General features: G+C 58.8%; 1 protein-coding gene across 2 annotated transcripts in view; it reads left to right on the top strand.

Annotated features, from left to right (window-relative positions):
* CLPB (ClpB family mitochondrial disaggregase) overlaps positions 1-17,933 on the top strand; it is a 66,413-nt gene that overhangs the window by 42,560 nt on the left and 5,920 nt on the right. For both annotated transcript variants that reach the window (XM_073661181.1, XM_073661180.1), the window contains exons 8-14: positions 7,771-7,848; positions 9,179-9,234; positions 9,723-9,767; positions 9,905-10,066; positions 14,261-14,417; positions 14,550-14,620; positions 17,739-17,858. In XM_073661181.1, the coding sequence (XP_073517282.1) occupies positions 7,771-7,848; positions 9,179-9,234; positions 9,723-9,767; positions 9,905-10,066; positions 14,261-14,417; positions 14,550-14,620; positions 17,739-17,858 (689 nt within the window). The remainder of the gene's footprint in view (positions 1-7,770; positions 7,849-9,178; positions 9,235-9,722; positions 9,768-9,904; positions 10,067-14,260; positions 14,418-14,549; positions 14,621-17,738; positions 17,859-17,933) is intronic.

The following is a 17,933-nucleotide window of genomic DNA, read 5'->3' as shown; positions in this document are numbered from 1 at the left end:
GGTGGAGGTGAGACTGGGGGGGGTGGAGGTGAGACTGGGGGGGTGGAGGTGAGACTGGGGGGGTGGAGGTGAGACTGGGGGGGTGGAGGTGAGACTGGGGGGGGTGGAGGTGAGACTGGGGGGGTGGAGGTGAGACTGGGGGGGTGGAGGTGAGACTGGGGGGGGTGGAGGTGAGACTGGGGGGGTGGAGGTGAGACTGGGGGGGTGGAGGTGAGACTGGGGGGGGTGGAGGTGAGACTGGGGGGGGTGGAGGTGAGACTGGGGGGGGTGGAGGTGAGACTGGGGGGGGTGGAGGTGAGACTGGGGGGGTGGAGGTGAGACTGGGGGGTGGAGGTGAGACTGGGGGGGTGGAGGTGAGACTGGGGAGAGGGCGCGGAGGTGAGACTGGGGGGGGTGGAGGTGAGACTGGGGGGGGTGGAGGTGAGACTGGGGGGGGTGGAGGTGAGACTGGGGGGGGTGGAGGTGAGACTGGGGGGGGTGGAGGTGAGACTGGGGGGGTGGAGGTGAGACTGGGGGGTGGAGGTGAGACTGGGGGGGTGGAGGTGAGACTGGGGGGGTGGAGGTGAGACTGGGGGGGGTGGAGGTGAGACTGGGGGGGGTGGAGGTGAGACTGGGGGGGGTGGAGGTGAGACTGGGGGAGAGGGCGCGGAGGTGAGACTGGGGGGGTGGAGGTGAGACTGGGGGGGGTGGAGGTGAGACTGGGGGGGGTGGAGGTGAGACTGGGGGGGGTGGAGGTGAGACTGGGGGGGTGGAGGTGAGACTGGGGGGGGCGGAGGTGAGACTGGGGGAAGAGGGCGCGGAGGTGAGACGGGGGGGGTGGAGGTGAGACTGGGGGGGGTGGAGGTGAGACTGGGGGGGGTGGAGGTGAGACTGGGGGAGAGGGCGCGGAGGTGAGACTGGGGGAGAGGGCGCGGAGGTGAGACTGGGGGGGTGGAGGTGAGACTGGGGGGGTGGAGGTGAGACTGGGGGAGAGGGCGCGGAGGTGAGACTGGGGGGGTGGAGGTGAGACTGGGGGGGTGGAGGTGAGACTGGGGGGGGTGGAGGTGAGACTGGGGGGGGTGGAGGTGAGACTGGGGGTGGTGGAGGTGAGACTGGGGGAGAGGGCGCGGAGGTGAGACTGGGGGGGTGGAGGTGAGACTGGGGGGGGTGGAGGTGAGACTGGGGGGGGTGGAGGTGAGACTGGGGGGGGTGGAGGTGAGACTGGGGGGTGGAGATGAGACTGGGGGAGAGGGCGCGGAGGTGAGACTGGGGGGGTGGAGGTGAGACTGGGGGTGGTGGAGGTGAGACTGGGGGGGGTGGAGGTGAGACTGGGGAGAGGGCGCGGAGGTGAGACTGGGGGGGGTGGAGGTGAGACTGGGGGGGGTGGAGGTGAGACTGGGGGAGAGGGCGCGGAGGTGAGACTGGGGGGGGTGGAGGTGAGACTGGGGAGAGGGCGCGGAGGTGAGACTGGGGGGGGTGGAGGTGAGACTGGGGGGGGTGGAGGTGAGACTGGGGGGGGTGGAGGTGAGACTGGGGGAGAGGGCGCGGAGGTGAGACTGGGGGTGGTGGAGGTGAGACTGGGGGTGGTGGAGGTGAGACTGGGGGGGGTGGAGGTGAGACTGGGGGAGAGGGCGCGGAGGTGAGACTGGGGGGGGTGGAGGTGAGACTGGGGGGGTGGAGGTGCGACTGGGGGGTGGAGGTGAGACTGGGGGAGAGGGCGCGGAGGTGAGACTGGGGGGGTGGAGGTGAGACTGGGGGTGGTGGAGGTGAGACTGGGGGGGTGGAGGTGAGACTGGGGGAGAGGGGGTGGAGGTGAGACTGGGGGAGAGGGCGCGGAGGTGAGACTGGGGGTGGTGGAGGTGAGACTGGGGGGTGGTGGAGGTGAGACTGGGGGGGGTGGAGGTGAGACTGGGGGAGAGGGGGTGGAGGTGAGACTGGGGGAGAGGGCGCGGAGGTGAGACTGGGGGTGGTGGAGGTGAGACTGGGGAGAGGGCGCGGAGGTGAGACTGGGGGTGGTGGAGGTGAGACTGGGGGTGGTGGAGGTGAGACTGGGGGGGGTGGAGGTGAGACTGGGGGAGAGGGCGCGGAGGTGAGACTGGGGGGGGTGGAGGTGAGACTGGGGGGGGTGGAGGTGAGACTGGGGGTGGTGGAGGTGAGACTGGGGGGGGTGGAGGTGAGACTGGGGGAGAGGGCGCGGAGGTGAGACTGGGGGGGGTGGAGGTGAGACTGGGGGGGTGGAGGTGAGACTGGGGGAGAGGGCGCGGAGGTGAGACTGGGGGGGGTGGAGGTGAGACTGGGGGAGAGGGCGCGGAGGTGAGACTGGGGGGGCGGAGGTGAGACTGGACGGGGGCGGAGGTGAGACGGGGCGGAGGCGAGACTGGGGGGGGGCGGAGGTGAGATTGGGGGGGTGGAGGTGAGACTGGGGGGGGTGGAGGTGAGACTGGGGGGGTGGAGGTGAGACTGGGGGGGTGGAGGTGAGACTGGGGGGGCGGAGGCGAGACTGGGCGGGGGCGGAGGTGAGATGGGGGGGTGGAGGTGAGACTGGGGGGGTGGAGGTGAGACTGGGGGGGTGGAGGTGAGACTGGGGGGGCGGAGGCGAGACTGGGCGGGGGGCGGAGGTGAGATGGGGGGGTGGAGGTAAGACTGGGGGGGGTGGAGGTGAGACTGGGGGGGTGGAGGTGAGACTGGGGGGGTGGAGGTGAGACTGGGGGGGTGGAGGTGAGACTGGGGGGGGAGGTGAGACTGGGGGGGTGGAGGTGAGACTGGGGGGGGGAGGTGAGACTGGGGGGGGAGGTGAGACTGGGGGGGGAGGTGAGACTGGGGGGGTGGAGGTGAGACTGGGGGGGGAGGTAAGACTGGGGGGGGTGGAGGTGAGACTGGGGGGGGAGGTAAGACTGGGGGGGTGGAGGTGAGACTGGGGAGAGGGCGCGGAGGTGAGACTGGGCGGGGGGCGGAGGTGAGATTGGGGGGGTGGAGGTAAGACTGGGGGGGGTGGAGGTGAGACTGGGGGGGTGGAGGTGAGACTGGGGGGGGGTGGAGGTGAGACTGGGGGAGAGGGCGCGGAGGTGAGACTGGGGGGGTGGAGGTGAGACTGGGGGGGGTGGAGGTGAGACTGGGGGAGAGGGCGCGGAGGTGAGACTGGGGGGGAGGGGCGTGGAGGTGAGACTGGGGGGGAGGGGCGTGGAGGTGAGACTGGGGGGTGGGCGCGGAGGTGAGACTGGGGGAGGGGTGTGGAGGTGAGACTGGGGGGGCGGAGGTGAGACTGGGCGGGGGGCGGAGGGGAGACTGGGCGGGGGCGGAGGTGAGACTGGGGGGGTGGAGGTGAGACTGGGGGAGAGGGCGCGGAGGTGAGACTGGGGGAGGGGCGTGGAGGTGAGACTGGGGGAGGGGTGTGGAGGTGAGACTGGGGGGGCGGAGGTGAGACTGGGGGGGTGGAGGTGAGACTGGGGGAGAGGTTGCGGAGGTGAGACTGGGGGAGGGGCGCGGAGGTGAGACTAGGGGAGAGGGCGCGGAGGTGAGACTGGGGGAGAGGGCGCGGAGGTGAGACTGGGGGAGGGGCGCGGAGGTGAGACTGGGGGAGGGGCGCGGAGGTGAGACTGGGGGGAAGGGCGTGGAGGTTAGACTAGGGGGGAAAGGCGTGGAGGTGAGACTGGGGGGGAAGGGCGTGGAGGTGAGACTGGGGGGAAGGGGCGTGGAGGTGAGACTGGGGGGGAGGGCACGGAGGTGAGACTGGGGGAGGGACGTGGAGGTGAGACTGGGGGGGCGGAGGTGAGACTGTGCGGGGGTCGGAGGTGAGACTGGGCGGGGGGCGGAGGTGAGACTGGGGGGGGTGGAGGTGAGACTGGGGGGGCGGAGGTGAGACTGGGCGGGGGGCGGAGGTGAGACTGGGCGGGGGGCGGAGGTGAGACTGGGGGGGGTGGAGGTAAGACGGGGGGTGGAGGTAAGACTGGGGGGGTGGAGGTGAGACTGGGGGAGAGGGCGTGGAGGTGAGACTGGGGGGGAGGGGCGCGGAGGTGAGACTGGGGCGGAGGGCGCGGAGGTGAGACTGGGGGGAGGGCGTATAGGTGAGACTGGGGGGGAGGGCGCGGAGGTGAGACTGGGGGAGGGGCGTGGAGGTGAGACTGGGGGGGAGGGCGCGGAGGTGAGACTGGGGGAGGGGCGTGGAGGTGAGACTGGGGGGGAGGGCGCGGAGGTGAGACTGGGGGAGGGGCGTGGAGGTGAGACTGGGGGGGAGGGCGCGGAGGTGAGACTGGGGGAGGGGCGTGGAGGTGAGACTGGGCGGGGGGCGGAGGTGAGACTGGGCGGGGGGGAGGGCGCAGACGTGAGACTGGGGGAGGGGCGTGGAGGTGAGACTGGGGGGGGCGGAGGCGAGACTGGACGGGGGTGGAGGTGAGACGGGGCGGAGGCGAGACTGGGCGGAGGCGAGACTGGGGGGGGCGGAGGCGAGACGGGGGGGCGGAGGCGAGACTGGGGTGGGGGCGGAGGCGAGACTAGGGGGGAGGGGGCGGAGGCGAGACTCGGGGAGGGGGCGGAGGCGAGACGGGGAGGGGGCGGAGGCGAGACTGGGGGGGGGCGGAGGCGAGACTGGGGGGGCGGAGGCGAGACTGGGCGGGGGCGGAGGTGAGACTGGATGAGGGGCGGAGGTGAGACTGAGCGGAGGGCGGAGGTGAGACTGGGCGGGGGACGTAGGTGAGACGGGGCGTAGGTGAGACTGGGCGAAGGGCGGAGGTGAGACTGGGGGGGGGGGGCGGAGGTGAGACTGGGGGGGGGCGGAGGTGAGACTGGGGGGGGGCGCGGAGGTGAGACTGGGGGGACATGTCACCATCACCTGATGTGTAGGAGGAATGTAAGTCCACCCACACCTCTGAACCCTCCTTTACCTGCCAGTATATGTGTGGTGGACCCCTGTATATGCAAATGTATCAATCTCTCTACAGGGGACCCTTGTATGTATGAGGGGCATTCTCTCTGGAGGACCCCTGTACATGTGTGGTGGTCTCTGAAGGACCCCTGTACATGTGTGGTGGTCTCTGAAGGACCCCTGTACATGTGTGGTGGTCTCTGAAGGACCCCTGTACATGTGTGGTGGTCTCTGAAGGACCCCTGTACATGTGTGGTGGTCTCTGAAGGACCCCTGTACATGTGTGGTTGTCTCTGAAGGACCCCTGTACATGTGTGGTTGTCTCTGAAGGACCCCTGTACATGTGTGGTCGTCTCTGAAGGACCCCTGTACATGTGTGGTCGTCTCTGAAGGACCCCTGTACATGTGTGGTTGTCTCTGAAGGACCCCTGTACATGTGTGGTGGTTTCCAGGGGACCCCTGTACATGTGTGGTGGTTTCCGGAGGACCCCTGTATATGTGTGGTGGTTTCCGGGGGAGCCCTGTATATGTGTGGTGGTTTCCGGGGGAGCCCTGTACATGTGTGGTGGTCTCTGAAGGACCCCTGTACATGTGTGGTGGTCTCTGAAGGACCCCTGTACATGTGTGGTGGTCTCTGAAGGACCCCTGTACATGTGTGGTGGTCTCTGAAGGACCCCTGTACATGTGTGGTGGTCTCTGAAGGACCCCTGTACATGTGTGGTGGTTTCCGGGGGACCCCTGTACATGTGTGGTGGTTTCCGGGGGACCCCTGTACATGTGTGGTGGTTTCCGGGGGAGCCCTGTATATGTGTGGTGGTCTCTGGAGGACCCCTGTACATGTGTGGTGGTCTCTGGAGGACCCCTGTACATGTGTGGTGGTCTCTGAAGGACCCCTGTACATGTGTGGTGGTTTCCGGGGGACCCCTGTACATGTGTGGTGGTTTCCGGAGGACCCCTGTACATGTGTGGTGATTTCCGGGGGACCCCTGTACATGTGTGGTGATTTCCGGGGGACCCCTGTACATGTCTGGTGGTCTCTGGAGGACCCCTGTACATGTGTGGTGGTCTCTGGAGGACCCCTGTACATGTGTGGTGGTCTCCGGAGGACCCCTGTACATGTGTGGTGGTTTCCGGGGGAGCCCTGTATATGTGTGGTGGTCTCTGGAGGACCCCTGTACATGTGTGGTGGTCTCTGGAGGACCCCTGTACATGTGTGGTGGTCTCTGGAGGACCCCTGTACATGTGTGGTGGTTTCCGGGGGACCCCTGTACATGTGTGGTGATTTCCGGGGGACCCCTGTACATGTGTGGTGGTCTCTGGAGGACCCCTGTACATGTGTGGTGGTTTCCGGGGGAGCCCTGTACATGTGTGGTGGTCTCTGAAGGACCCCTGTACATGTGTGGTGGTCTCTGAAGGACCCCTGTACATGTGTGGTGGTCTCTGAAGGACCCCTGTACATGTGTGGTGGTCTCTGAAGGACCCCTGTACATGTGTGGTTGTCTATGAAGGACCCCTGTACATGTGTGGTGGTTTCCGGGGGAGCCCTGTATATGTGTGGTGGTCTCTGGAGGACCCCTGTACATGTGTGGTGGTTTCCGGGGGACCCCTGTACATGTGTGGTGGTTTCCGGAGGACCCCTGTACATGTGTGGTGATTTCCGGGGGACCCCTGTACATGTGTGGTGGTCTCTGGAGGACCCCTGTACATGTGTGGTGGTCTCTGGAGGACCCCTGTACATGTGTGGTGGTTTCCGGGGGAGCCCTGTATATGTGTGGTGGTCTCTGGAGGACCCCTGTACATGTGTGGTGGTTTCCGGGGGAGCCCTGTACATGTGTGGTGGTCTCTGAAGGACCCCTGTACATGTGTGGTGGTCTCTGAAGGACCCCTGTACATGTGTGGTGGTCTCTGAAGGACCCCTGTACATGTGTGGTGGTTTCCGGGGGAGCCCTGTACATGTGTGGTGGTCTCTGAAGGACCCCTGTACATGTGTGGTGGTCTCTGAAGGACCCCTGTACATGTGTGGTGGTCTCTGAAGGACCCCTGTACATGTGTGGTGGTCTCTGAAGGACCCCTGTACATGTGTGGTTGTCTATGAAGGACCCCTGTACATGTGTGGTGGTTTCCGGGGGAGCCCTGTATATGTGTGGTGGTCTCTGGAGGACCCCTGTACATGTGTGGTGGTCTCTGGAGGACCCCTGTACATGTGTGGTTGTCTATGAAGGACCCCTGTACATGTGTGGTGGTTTCCGGTGGACCCCTGTACATGTGTGGTGGTTTCCGGAGGAGCCCTGTACATGTGTGGTGATTTCCGGGGGACCCCTGTACATGTGTGGTGGTCTCTGGAGGACCCCTGTACATGTGTGGTGGTCTCTGGAGGACCCCTGTACATGTGTGGTGGTTTCCGGAGGACCCCTGTATATGTGTGGTGGTCTCTGGAGGACCCCTGTACATGTGTGGTGGTTTCCGGGGGAGCCCTGTACATGTGTGGTGGTCTCTGGAGGACCCCTGTACATGTGTGGTGGTCTCTGGGGGAGCCCTGTACATGTTTGGTAGTCTCTGGAGGACCCCGGTATATGCGCCCCTAGTGACCATATTTGTAGGCTCCTGGGTGAAGGACGCTGCGCCCTTCCTTCCTCCCTCCCTCCCGCCGTTCCCCGCGCCCCTCCTCCGCTCTCCTCCGCGTCCCTCCCGCGCCCTCGTCTCCCTGACAACCCTGAGTGCACATCCAGGAAAGCGTGTGTGCGCCGCGCCGCGCTCCATATCCATACTAACCCGATTACCGTCCTGTGGGGCTCTGCCCGCTAATCACATTACCCGACTAATGGGCCCGAGGACGGAGAGGGAGCAGAGCGGCGAAACGCGGGATACTTACTGATAATTACACTCCCGGCTCTGGCACTGATTTATCTGTGTGTTCTCCATGTCTGCAGCCATCCGCAGGAAGGAGAACGGCTGGTCCGACGACGAGCACCCCCTGGTCTTCTTATTTCTCGGATCCTCGGGGATAGGTGACGACCTCATATTGTTTCATTTTTAGGCTCCGTTATAAATTTGTGTTTTTTAATTTGTTACTTTTTATATATTTATAACTTCACCTATAAGAAAAAAAAAAGTCTATCAAAAATAGTAAGACCTACCTGACACACCATGAAAATACTCCTAATATAGATCTAGAAAGAGCGCCGCAGGCGTAGAAATAGCAACAAAGGTGGGAATGTTTACATGATGAAAAGAACAGAAATCTATGAATAAAAAAAAAATATGGAAATATAATAATAAATAAAAGAATTAAATATAATAATCATAGAAAGATATAATAAAATATAAATAATTACATAATTTATTATTATTAGTATTTTTCTATTTTATTAATACAAATAAGATAATCATTATTTGTATTTATAATAATAAAAAAATAAAAATGCCATTACAATAATATAGTAAAATATTATCTAATCAATAGATTATATATATATATATATATATATATATATATATATATATATATATATATATATATATATATATATATATATATATATATATATATATATATATATATGTGTGTAAAATTAAATGAAAATATTTAAAATATAATAAAAATAAATAAAAAAAGAATAATCTAAATAATATTGTAAAGTGGTAGAAGACACATGATGGAATAATTAGTATATGGATAATAAATGTGATGAATGAGGCATTAATGGCAGTTACATATATGTGAGTAATTCTGTCCCGTGGATTCTGGTCGTGTCCGCGTTGACGGTGAGCTCTGCTGTGTCGGTGAGCTCTGCTGTGTCAGTGAGCTCTGCTGTGTCGGTGAGCTCCGCGGTCCCCGCTGAATCGTGTAATTTAATAACCCTGCATTACGGCCTCGCTCGTCTCAGGATTTAGCAGCAGCCGATTAACCTGTCAGGACGGAGAAGAAGGTACAGACCAGGGGCAGGTGCGGACCCCCACCCTGCCACTATACTTGTATATAATATAGGAGTGCATACAATTATAACCCTAGAATTGCCAGCACACGCGTGTCCCCTATTATTGTGGGGTCCCGTGATCTCCCCCTGTGCGCAGCTCAATATGTGATATTACAGTCCTCCGATCGCATCCATCACTGTCACCGCCGCTCTATGGAAACATTAGGAGACGGCGGCCCCCCGGCAGCCGGTCAGATTTATCACCATTGGTCGGGGGGTCTCTGCGCCAAACAGGACGAGGAGGTCACATGATCTCCAGCGATTCCGGGCCCCCCAGCAGATGATATAGTGATGGGGCCGGATATCTGACATCTGTGCAGACGTCGCCCTGTTACCTCTTTGCCATTTTTCTTCCCGATAGGTAAAACAGAACTGGCCAAGCAGACGGCGCGCTACCTGCACAAGGACATCAAGAAGGTGACAGCAGCCGCATGCATTATATATATATATATATATGTTTATTTTATGGTATAAGTCCGATAATCCGGAAACCAATAATCCAGACAGTCTGGAGAAAAGTCCGTGTAAAGTGCAGCGTGCCGTACAAGATACAGTGCGCAGCAATGCAGTCTGTGGCGAGGACCCCAATATAACGTAACCAAACATCCAAGCCGCGAGGCTCGAGGGCCTTCATTTACCAAGCCTTGGGGGGCGCCGGCCTCGCTGCTATCTGGGCTGCCATAACAGTGGCCACCCGGACTCGAAGTAGAAGTTTACAGGGTGGGGGAGGAATCCTAACATTTCATGGCCGCCAGCTTACACATAACCCACGACCACTTTCTCAATTTTTGAGCAGAAAGAGAACATTTTGCTTTCTTGCCCAGTTTTCCGGTGCTGATTTCCTGATCCGCTGAGCTCGCGGCCGCGGAGTCGCATCTCGCTGACGTATCTCTCTGTCCTCGCAGGGCTTCATCCGGATGGATATGTCCGAATTCCAGGAGAAGCACGAGGTACGGCCTGATGGGAGTTGTAGTCCAGCCATATCATGGTGGTACATTGGGCGGCTGCGGCGTAACGCCGTAGAGTAGGTGTACGGGACAAGATAATGATGCCCAACCCTCCGCATCCGCCGGATGCTTCTTTGCAGGTGGCCAAGTTCATCGGATCTCCACCGGGATATGTTGGGCACGAGGAAGGAGGCCAGCTCACCAAGAAGCTGAAGGAGTGCCCCAACGCGGTGGTCCTGTTTGACGAGGTGGATAAGGCCCACCCTGACGTGCTCACCATAATGCTGCAGTTGTTTGACGAGGTAAACGGATGTAGGGTGTAGTAGTCCTGTCTCTCTCTGAGTATGTAGTAACCTAAAGGGGCTCACCTCCTACACTTATCTGATTACTGCTGCCACCAGTCTGGTGTTACTCCTGCCTCGGCTTTGCTTTTGGCTCAGTGATGTGATCACCTGGGATTGAAGACCTTGCTAATGGTCATACAGGACGCCCTGCCAGCAGTCCCATGTCAGTCCTGATCCCCACCAGCCTTATTAATCATATTTTCTTTCTGGAGACTGTGTGATTATTAGCCAATCAGCAGCTTATATGCATGGACCGCAGAGAGGCCGCATTGCTCCATCAGAAGACAATGGCACAACATCAGTATCTGTCAGACTGTAAGGGCACGGCAGAGGACAGAGGGGTCTTGAGGAGGAGGAGGAGGACAGAGGGGTCTTGAGGAGGAGGAGGAGGACAGAGGGGTCTTGAGGAGGAGGAGGAGGAGGACAGAGGGGTCTTGAGGAGGATGAGGAGGAGGACAGAGGGGTCTTGAGGATGAGGACGACAGAGGGGTCTTGAGGAGGAGGAGGACAGAGGGGTCTTGAGGAGGAGGAGGACAGAGGGGTCTTGAGGAGGAGGACAGAGGGGTCTTGCGGAGGAGGACGAGGACAGAGGGGTCTTGAGGAGGAGGAGAAGGACAGAGGGTTCATGAGGAGGAGGGGAAGGACAGAGGGGTCTTGAGGAGGAGGAGAAGGACAGAGGGGTCTTGAGGAGGAGGTGGACAGAGGGGTCCAGAGCATTATGGCAGATGGTTCTGGGGTCGGAGGACAGAGGGATGGATGTGCAGGGTGATTGAAGGAGGACAGAGGAGTCTACAAGTTCAGAACAAGTTTTCGGCCCCTGGATGAGATGTTGGTGTTCATCTCTGACAACAAGCAGAGATGCTGACGATGGTGGTTGTGGTATGAGACGACTTCAGAGCAATGGCTGCCCTCTCTCGTCACACAGGACTGCGCTCTGCATGACCCGTGCGGTCTCTCCCTCTCCCCCGTGCGGTCTCTCCCTCTCCCCCGTGCGGTCTCTCCCTCTCCCCCGTGCGGTCTCTCCCTCTCCCCCGTGCGGTCTCTCCCTCTTCCCCGTGCGGTCTCTCCCTCTTCCCCGTGCGGTCTCTCCCTCTTCCCCGTGCGGTCTCTCCCTCTTCCCCGTGCGGTCTCTCCCTCTTCCCCGTGCGGTCTCTCCCTCTTCCCCGTGCGGTCTCTCCCTCTTCCCCGTGCGGTCTCTCCCTCTTCCCCGTGCGGTCTCTCCCTCTTCCCCGTGCGGTCTCTCCCTCTCCCCCGTGCGGTCTCTCCCTCTCCCCCGTGCGGTCTCTCCCTCTCCCCCGTGCGGTCTCTCCCTCTCCCCCGTGCGGTCTCTCCCTCTTCCCCGTGCGGTCTCTCCCTCTTCCCCGTGCGGTCTCTCCCTCTTCCCCGTGCGGTCTCTCCCTCTTCCCCGTGCGGTCTCTCCCTCTTCCCCGTGCGGTCTCTCCCTCTTCCCCGTGCGGTCTCTCCCTCTTCCCCGTGCGGTCTCTCCCTCTTCCCCGTGCGGTCTCTCCCTCTTCCCCGTGCGGTCTCTCCCTCTTCCCCGTGCGGTCTCTCCCTCTCCCCCGTGCGGTCTCTCCCTCTCCCCCGTGCGGTCTCTCCCTCTCCCCCGTGCGGTCTCTCCCTCTCCCCCGTGCGGTCTCTCCCTCTCCCCCGTGCGGTCTCTCCCTCTCCCCCGTGCGGTCTCTCCCTCTCCCCCGTGCGGTCTCTCCCTCTCCCCCGTGCGGTCTCTCCCTCTCCCCCGTGCGGTCTCTCCCTCTCCCCCGTGCGGTCTCTCCCTTTTCCCCGTGCGGTCTCTCCCTCTCCCCTGTGCGGTCTCTCCCTCTCCCCTGTGCGGTCTCTCCCTCTCCCCTGTGCGGTCTCTCCCTCTCCCCTGTGCGGTCTCTCCCTCTCCCCTGTGCGGTCTCTCCCTCTCCTCCGTGCGGTCTCTCCCTCTTCCCCGTGCGGTCTCTCCCTCTCCTCCGCGCTGTCTCTCCCTCTCCTCCGCGCTGTCAGTCTCATGCTTGCGGCTGTCACATGTGAGGTCTCCGGATGTCATTTCTCCGCCAGCGCTGGAGACTGCGAGCAGCATATGAGTTTTCAGGATGTCTCCTCCGAGGACGCCCCCCTCCTGCTAATAAAACTTTATTCTTGTCCTCGCCCCTCGTCTTCCCATCTCCAGGATTAATATAGTAATCGCCCTGCATAGATCATCGCCGCAGCCGCCAGATGGAAAATCAATGCCGCGCACCACGCAGCACAAGCAATAAACAGCATGTTAATGTTCAGCACCCAGAACCCTGCGCTGTCTGTCAGCAAGCGCTGCCGCGACCCTATTACTGCACAGTGATGATAACCGGGGCCCAGCACCCCGTATATAGTATAATGGCACCCAAAACCCTGCGCTGTCTGTCAGCAAGCGCTGCCGCGACCCTATTACTACACAGTGACAATAACCGGGGCCCAGCACCCCGTATATAGTATAATGGCACCCAGAACCCTGCGCTGTCTGTCAGCAAGCGCTGCCGCGACCCTATTACTACACAGTGACAATAACCGGGGCCCAGCACCCCGTATATAGTATAATGGCACCCAGAACCCTGCGCCGTCTGTCAGCAAGCGCTGCCGCGACCCTATTACTACACAGTGACAATAACCGGGGCCCAGCACCCCGTATATAGTATAATGGCACCCAGAACCCTGCGCTGTCTGTCAGCAAGCGCTGCCGCGACCCTATTACTACACAGTGATAATAACCGGGGCCCAGCACCCCTTATATAGTATAATGGCACCCAGAACCCTGCGCCGTCTGTCAGCAAGCGCTGCCGCGGTCCTATTACTACACAGTGATAATAACCGGGGCCCAGCACCCCGTATATAGTATAATGGCACCCAGAACCCTGCGCTGTCTGTCAGCAAGCGCTGCCGCGGTCCTATTACTGAACGGTGATAATAACCGGGGCCCAGCACCCCGTATATAGTATAATGGCACCCAGAACCCTGCGCCGTCTGTCAGCAAGCGCTGCCGCGACCCTATTACTACACAGTGATAATAACCGGGGCCCAGCACCCCGTATATAGTATAATGGCACCCAAAACCCTGCGCTGTCTGTCAGCAAGCGCTGCCGTGACCCTATTACTGAACGGTGATAATAACCGGGGCCCAGCACCCCGTATATAGTATAATGGCACCCAGAACCCTGCGCCGTCTGTCAGCAAGCGCTGCCGTGACCCTATTACTGAACGGTGATAATAACCGGGGCCCAGCACCCCGTATATAGTATAATGGCACCCAGAACCCTGCGCTGTCTGTCAGCAAGCGCTGCCGCGACCCTATTACTACACAGTGATAATAACCGGGGCCCAGCACCCCGTATATAGTATAATGGCACCCAAAACCCTGCGCTGTCTGTCAGCAAGCGCTGCCGCGACCCTATTACTGAACAGTGATAATAACCGGGGCCCAGCACCCCGTATATAGTATAATGGCACCCAGAACCCTGCGCCGTCTGTCAGCAAGCGCTGCCGCGACCCTATTACTACACAGTGATAATAACCGGGGCCCAGCACCCCGTATATAGTATAATGGCACCCAGAACCCTGCGCCGTCTGTCAGCAAGCGCTGCCGTGACCCTATTACTGCACAGTGATAATAACCAGGGCCCCTTATACAGTATAATAGCACACAGAACCCTGCACCGTCTGTCAGTGAGCACCGCCGCTACCCTATTACTGCACGGTGATAATAACCGGGGCCCCGTATACAGTATAATAGCACCCAGAACCCTGCGCCGCAGCGGCCCTATTACTGCACGGTGATAATAACCGGGGCCCCGTATACAGTATAATAGCACCCAGAACCCTGCACCGCGGTGGCTCTAATACTGCACGGTGATGATAACCGGGGCCCCGTATACAGTATAATAGCACCCAGAACCCTGCGCCGCAGCGGCCCTATTACTGCACGGTGATAATAACCGGGGCCCCTTATACAGTATAATAGCAGCCAGAGCCCTGCGCCGTCTGTCAGCGAGCACCGCCAGTACCCTATTACTGCACTGTGATAATAATACCCCGTATACAGTATAATAGCACCATGCGCTCGCCCCGGTGAGGACTGGTATTGGGGGCTTTGCTGTCTCGCCTCTTTCCCCATATTTGTCGCTTTTATCCTTCTAGGGTCGTCTGACAGACGGGAAGGGGAAGACCATAGAGTGTAAGGACGCCATCTTCATCATGACCTGCAATGCGGGCAGCGAGGAGATCGCCCATCACGCCCTGCAGCTGCGACAGGAGGCGACGGAGATGAACAAGCACAGACTGGCCGGCAATCTGGGTGAGTGAGGACGGCGCACGCTCCATAAAGGAATGCAGTCATGTCTGATAGTCCGGAACGTCTGCTAGTCTGGAATAGTCTCACCTAATCCACAGATGAGCGCTACATGCTGACACCATCATCTCCCTGCAGACGAGATCCAGAGCGAGAAAATCACCATCTCCAAACAATTCAAGGAGAACGTCATCCGGCCCATCCTGAAGGTGAGCGAACCCGCCATCATCAGAGACCAGACCGAATACAGCTCCAGCATGACGCACCTCCTGTATTATACTCCAGAGCTGCACTCATTATTCTGCTGGTGCAGTCACTGTGTACATACATTACATTAATGATCCTGAGTTACATCCTGTATTATACTCCAGAGCTGCACTCACTATTCTGCTGGTGCAGTCACTGTGTACATACATTACATTAATGATCCTGAGTTACATCCTGTATTATACTCCAGAGCGGCACTCACTATTCTGCTGGTGCAGTCACTGTGTACATACATTACATTACTGATCCTGAGTTACATCCTGTATTATACTCCAGAGCTGCACTCACTATTCTGCTGGTGCCGTCACTGTGTACATACATTACATTACTGATCCTGAGTTACATCCTGTATTATACTCCAGAGCTGCACTCACTATTCTGCTGGTGCAGTCACTGTGTACATACATTACATTACTGATCCTGAGTTACCTCCAATATTATTCTCCAGAGCTGCACTCACTATTCTGCTGGTGCAGTCACTGTGTACATACATTACATCACTGATCCTGAGTTACATCCTGTATTATACGCCAGAGCTGCACTCACTATTCTGCTGGTGCAGTCACTGTGTACATACGTTACATTACTGATCCTGAGTTACATCTTGTATTATACTCCAGAGCTGCACTCACTATTCTGCTGGTGGAGTCACTGTGTACATACATTACATTACTGATCCTGAGTTACATCCTGTATTATACCCCAGAGCTGCACTCACTATTCTGCTGGTGCAGTCACTGTGTACATACATTACCTACTGATCCTGAGTTACATCCCGTATTATACCCCAGAGCTGCACTCACTATTCTGCTGGTGCAGTCACTGTGTACATACATTACATTACTGATCCTGAGTTACATCCTGTATGATACTGATCCTGAGTTACATCCTGTATTATACCCCAGAGCTGCACTCACTATTCTGCTGGTGCAGTCACTGTGTACATACATTACATTACTAATCCTGAGTTACATCCTGTATTATACCCCAGAGCTGCACTCACTATTCTGCTGGTGCAGTCACTGTGTACATACATTACATTACTAATCCTGAGTTACATCCTGTATGATACTCCAGAGCTGCACTCACTATTCTGCTGGTGCAGTCACTCTGTACATACATTACATTACTGATCCTGAGTTACATCCTGTATTATACTCCAGAGCTGCACTCACTATTCTGCTGGTGCAGTCACTCTGTACATACATTACATTACTGATCCTGAGTTACATCCTGTATTATACTCCAGAGCTGCACTCACTATTCTGCTGGTGCAGTCACTGTGTACATACATTACATCACTGATCCTGAGTAACATCCTGTATTATACTCCAGAGCTGCACTCACTATTCTGCTGGTGCAGTCACTGTGTACATACATTACATTACTGATCCTGAGTTACATCCTGTATTATACTCCAGAGCTGCACTCACTATTCTGCTGGTGCAGTCACTGTGTACATACATTACATTACTGATCCTGAGTTACATCCTGTATTATACCCCAGAGCCCGCGCTGCTCTCTGTCGCCCCCGCGCTGCTCTCTGTCGCCCCCGCGCTGCTCTCTGTCGCCCCCGCGCCGCTCTCTGTCGCCCCCGCGCCGCTCTCTGTCGCCCCCGCGCCGCTCTCTGTCGCCCCCGCGCCGCTCTCTGTCGCCCCCGCGCCGCTCTCTGTCGCCCCCGCGCCGCTCTCTGTCGCCCCCGCGCCGCTCTCTGTCGCCCCCGCGCCGCTCTCTGTCGCCCCCGCGCCGCTCTCTGTCGCCCCCGCGCCGCTCTCTGTCGCCCCCGCGCCGCTCTCTGTCGCCCCCGCGCCGCTCTCCGTCTCGCCCCCGCGCCGCTCTCCGTCTCGCCCCCGCGCCGCTCTCCGTCTCGCCCCCGCGCCGCTCTCCGTCTCGCCCCCGCGCCGCTCTCCGTCTCGCCCCCGCGCCGCTCTCCGTCTCGCCCCCGCGCCGCTCTCCGTCTCGCCCCCGCGCCGCTCTATGTCGCTGGTTTGGACTCTTCCCAGTTCTGCCCAGAATCTGATCGCTGGAGCCGTGCTGTGAAGTAATTCTGCCTCCGTCTCTGCTCCTTATGGCGGCACAATTAATGGGCGTCTGATAAACCTCTTATTGATCAGAGTCGTCCTTATAGATTGTTCTGCTCCTGGTGCCAGGACCGCGGGCAGCGCTCACATTAACCCTGTGCAGTCAGGTGGGGCATTACAGGGGCGCTGCCGGTACACGGGGCGACATTGTGTCCTTGATGGTGGAGCAGGACACGGACACTAGACGTAGCACAGTGTGTCAATGAAACTGTGTTTGTTCCTGTAATACTCTGTGCTGCTGGGGGATCCTGCTCCTTCCACAGTGATTTTTCCATAGATAGGAGCTCCTCTCCTGAAATACTCTGTGCTGCTGTGAGGTCCACTATGTAAAACTGTGTCCTCTCACAAGGTCAGGAAACTCCTCTCCTGGAATCCTCTGTGCTGCTGTTTTTCTGTTGATTACCGGATTGCTGTGTGTTAACCCTGTGCTGCCCGCTCTGTGGTCGGCAGAGGCCCCAGTTATTGGGGGGGGCGCTCCTCCCTGGCAGCCCCCCGCTCCCCGTTATCGCTGCTGGCGGCTCGGGAGGAGCAGATCTCTGTGAGCATATCCAGACCTGCAGGATAATTCAGTTTTCTTGTATCTGCTGCTGATGTCATCCCCCCCGGGGCGGGGGGCGCGAGGGTTAGAGGCATGGGGGTCCGCAGACCGAGGAGGCCCTGATGGAATTACAGGATGATGAAGAAGCCGGCTGACAGGTGACACACCCGGCTCTGCTGCATCGGAAGCACAAAGCTGCACCCATGTCTAGAGAGTGCAAGCTAGTACTCCCTGTTATCAGCCACTTATATTTTGTGACATAATTTGGTCCCCTCCAGAGCTGCACTCACAGTTTGCATCCCCATCTATGCTGTGTCTGCACAGAGTTCACAGCGTCACGGCAGAGTGTGGTTGCAGCTCTGGATGTGAGTAGAGCAGAGGTGCAGGGCTGTCCCGCGGGTCTCGGCGCCCCTTTCAGGCCGTTCGCTCTCTCGTTCACAGGCGCACTTTCGCAGAGATGAGTTCCTGGGAAGGATCAATGAGATTGTGTATTTCCTGCCCTTCTGCCGCTCGGAGCTGTCGCTGCTCGTCCTGAAGGAGCTGAACACCTGGGCCAAAAAGGTAAAATGTGGTCACATCATCCCCCATGCTTTACACTGCAGCTCTGCTCTATCAGGACACAGATGTGATTGCATC

Source organism: Phyllobates terribilis, unplaced genomic scaffold (genome assembly GCF_046119375.1).
Source record: "Phyllobates terribilis strain yellow unplaced genomic scaffold, ASM4611937v1 Scaffold_2__4_contigs__length_985480577, whole genome shotgun sequence".
Lineage (NCBI taxonomy): Eukaryota > Metazoa > Chordata > Amphibia > Anura > Dendrobatidae > Phyllobates > Phyllobates terribilis.
The sequence above is the reverse complement of the archived record's forward strand: the minus strand, read 5'-3'. Positions and strand labels throughout refer to the sequence as shown.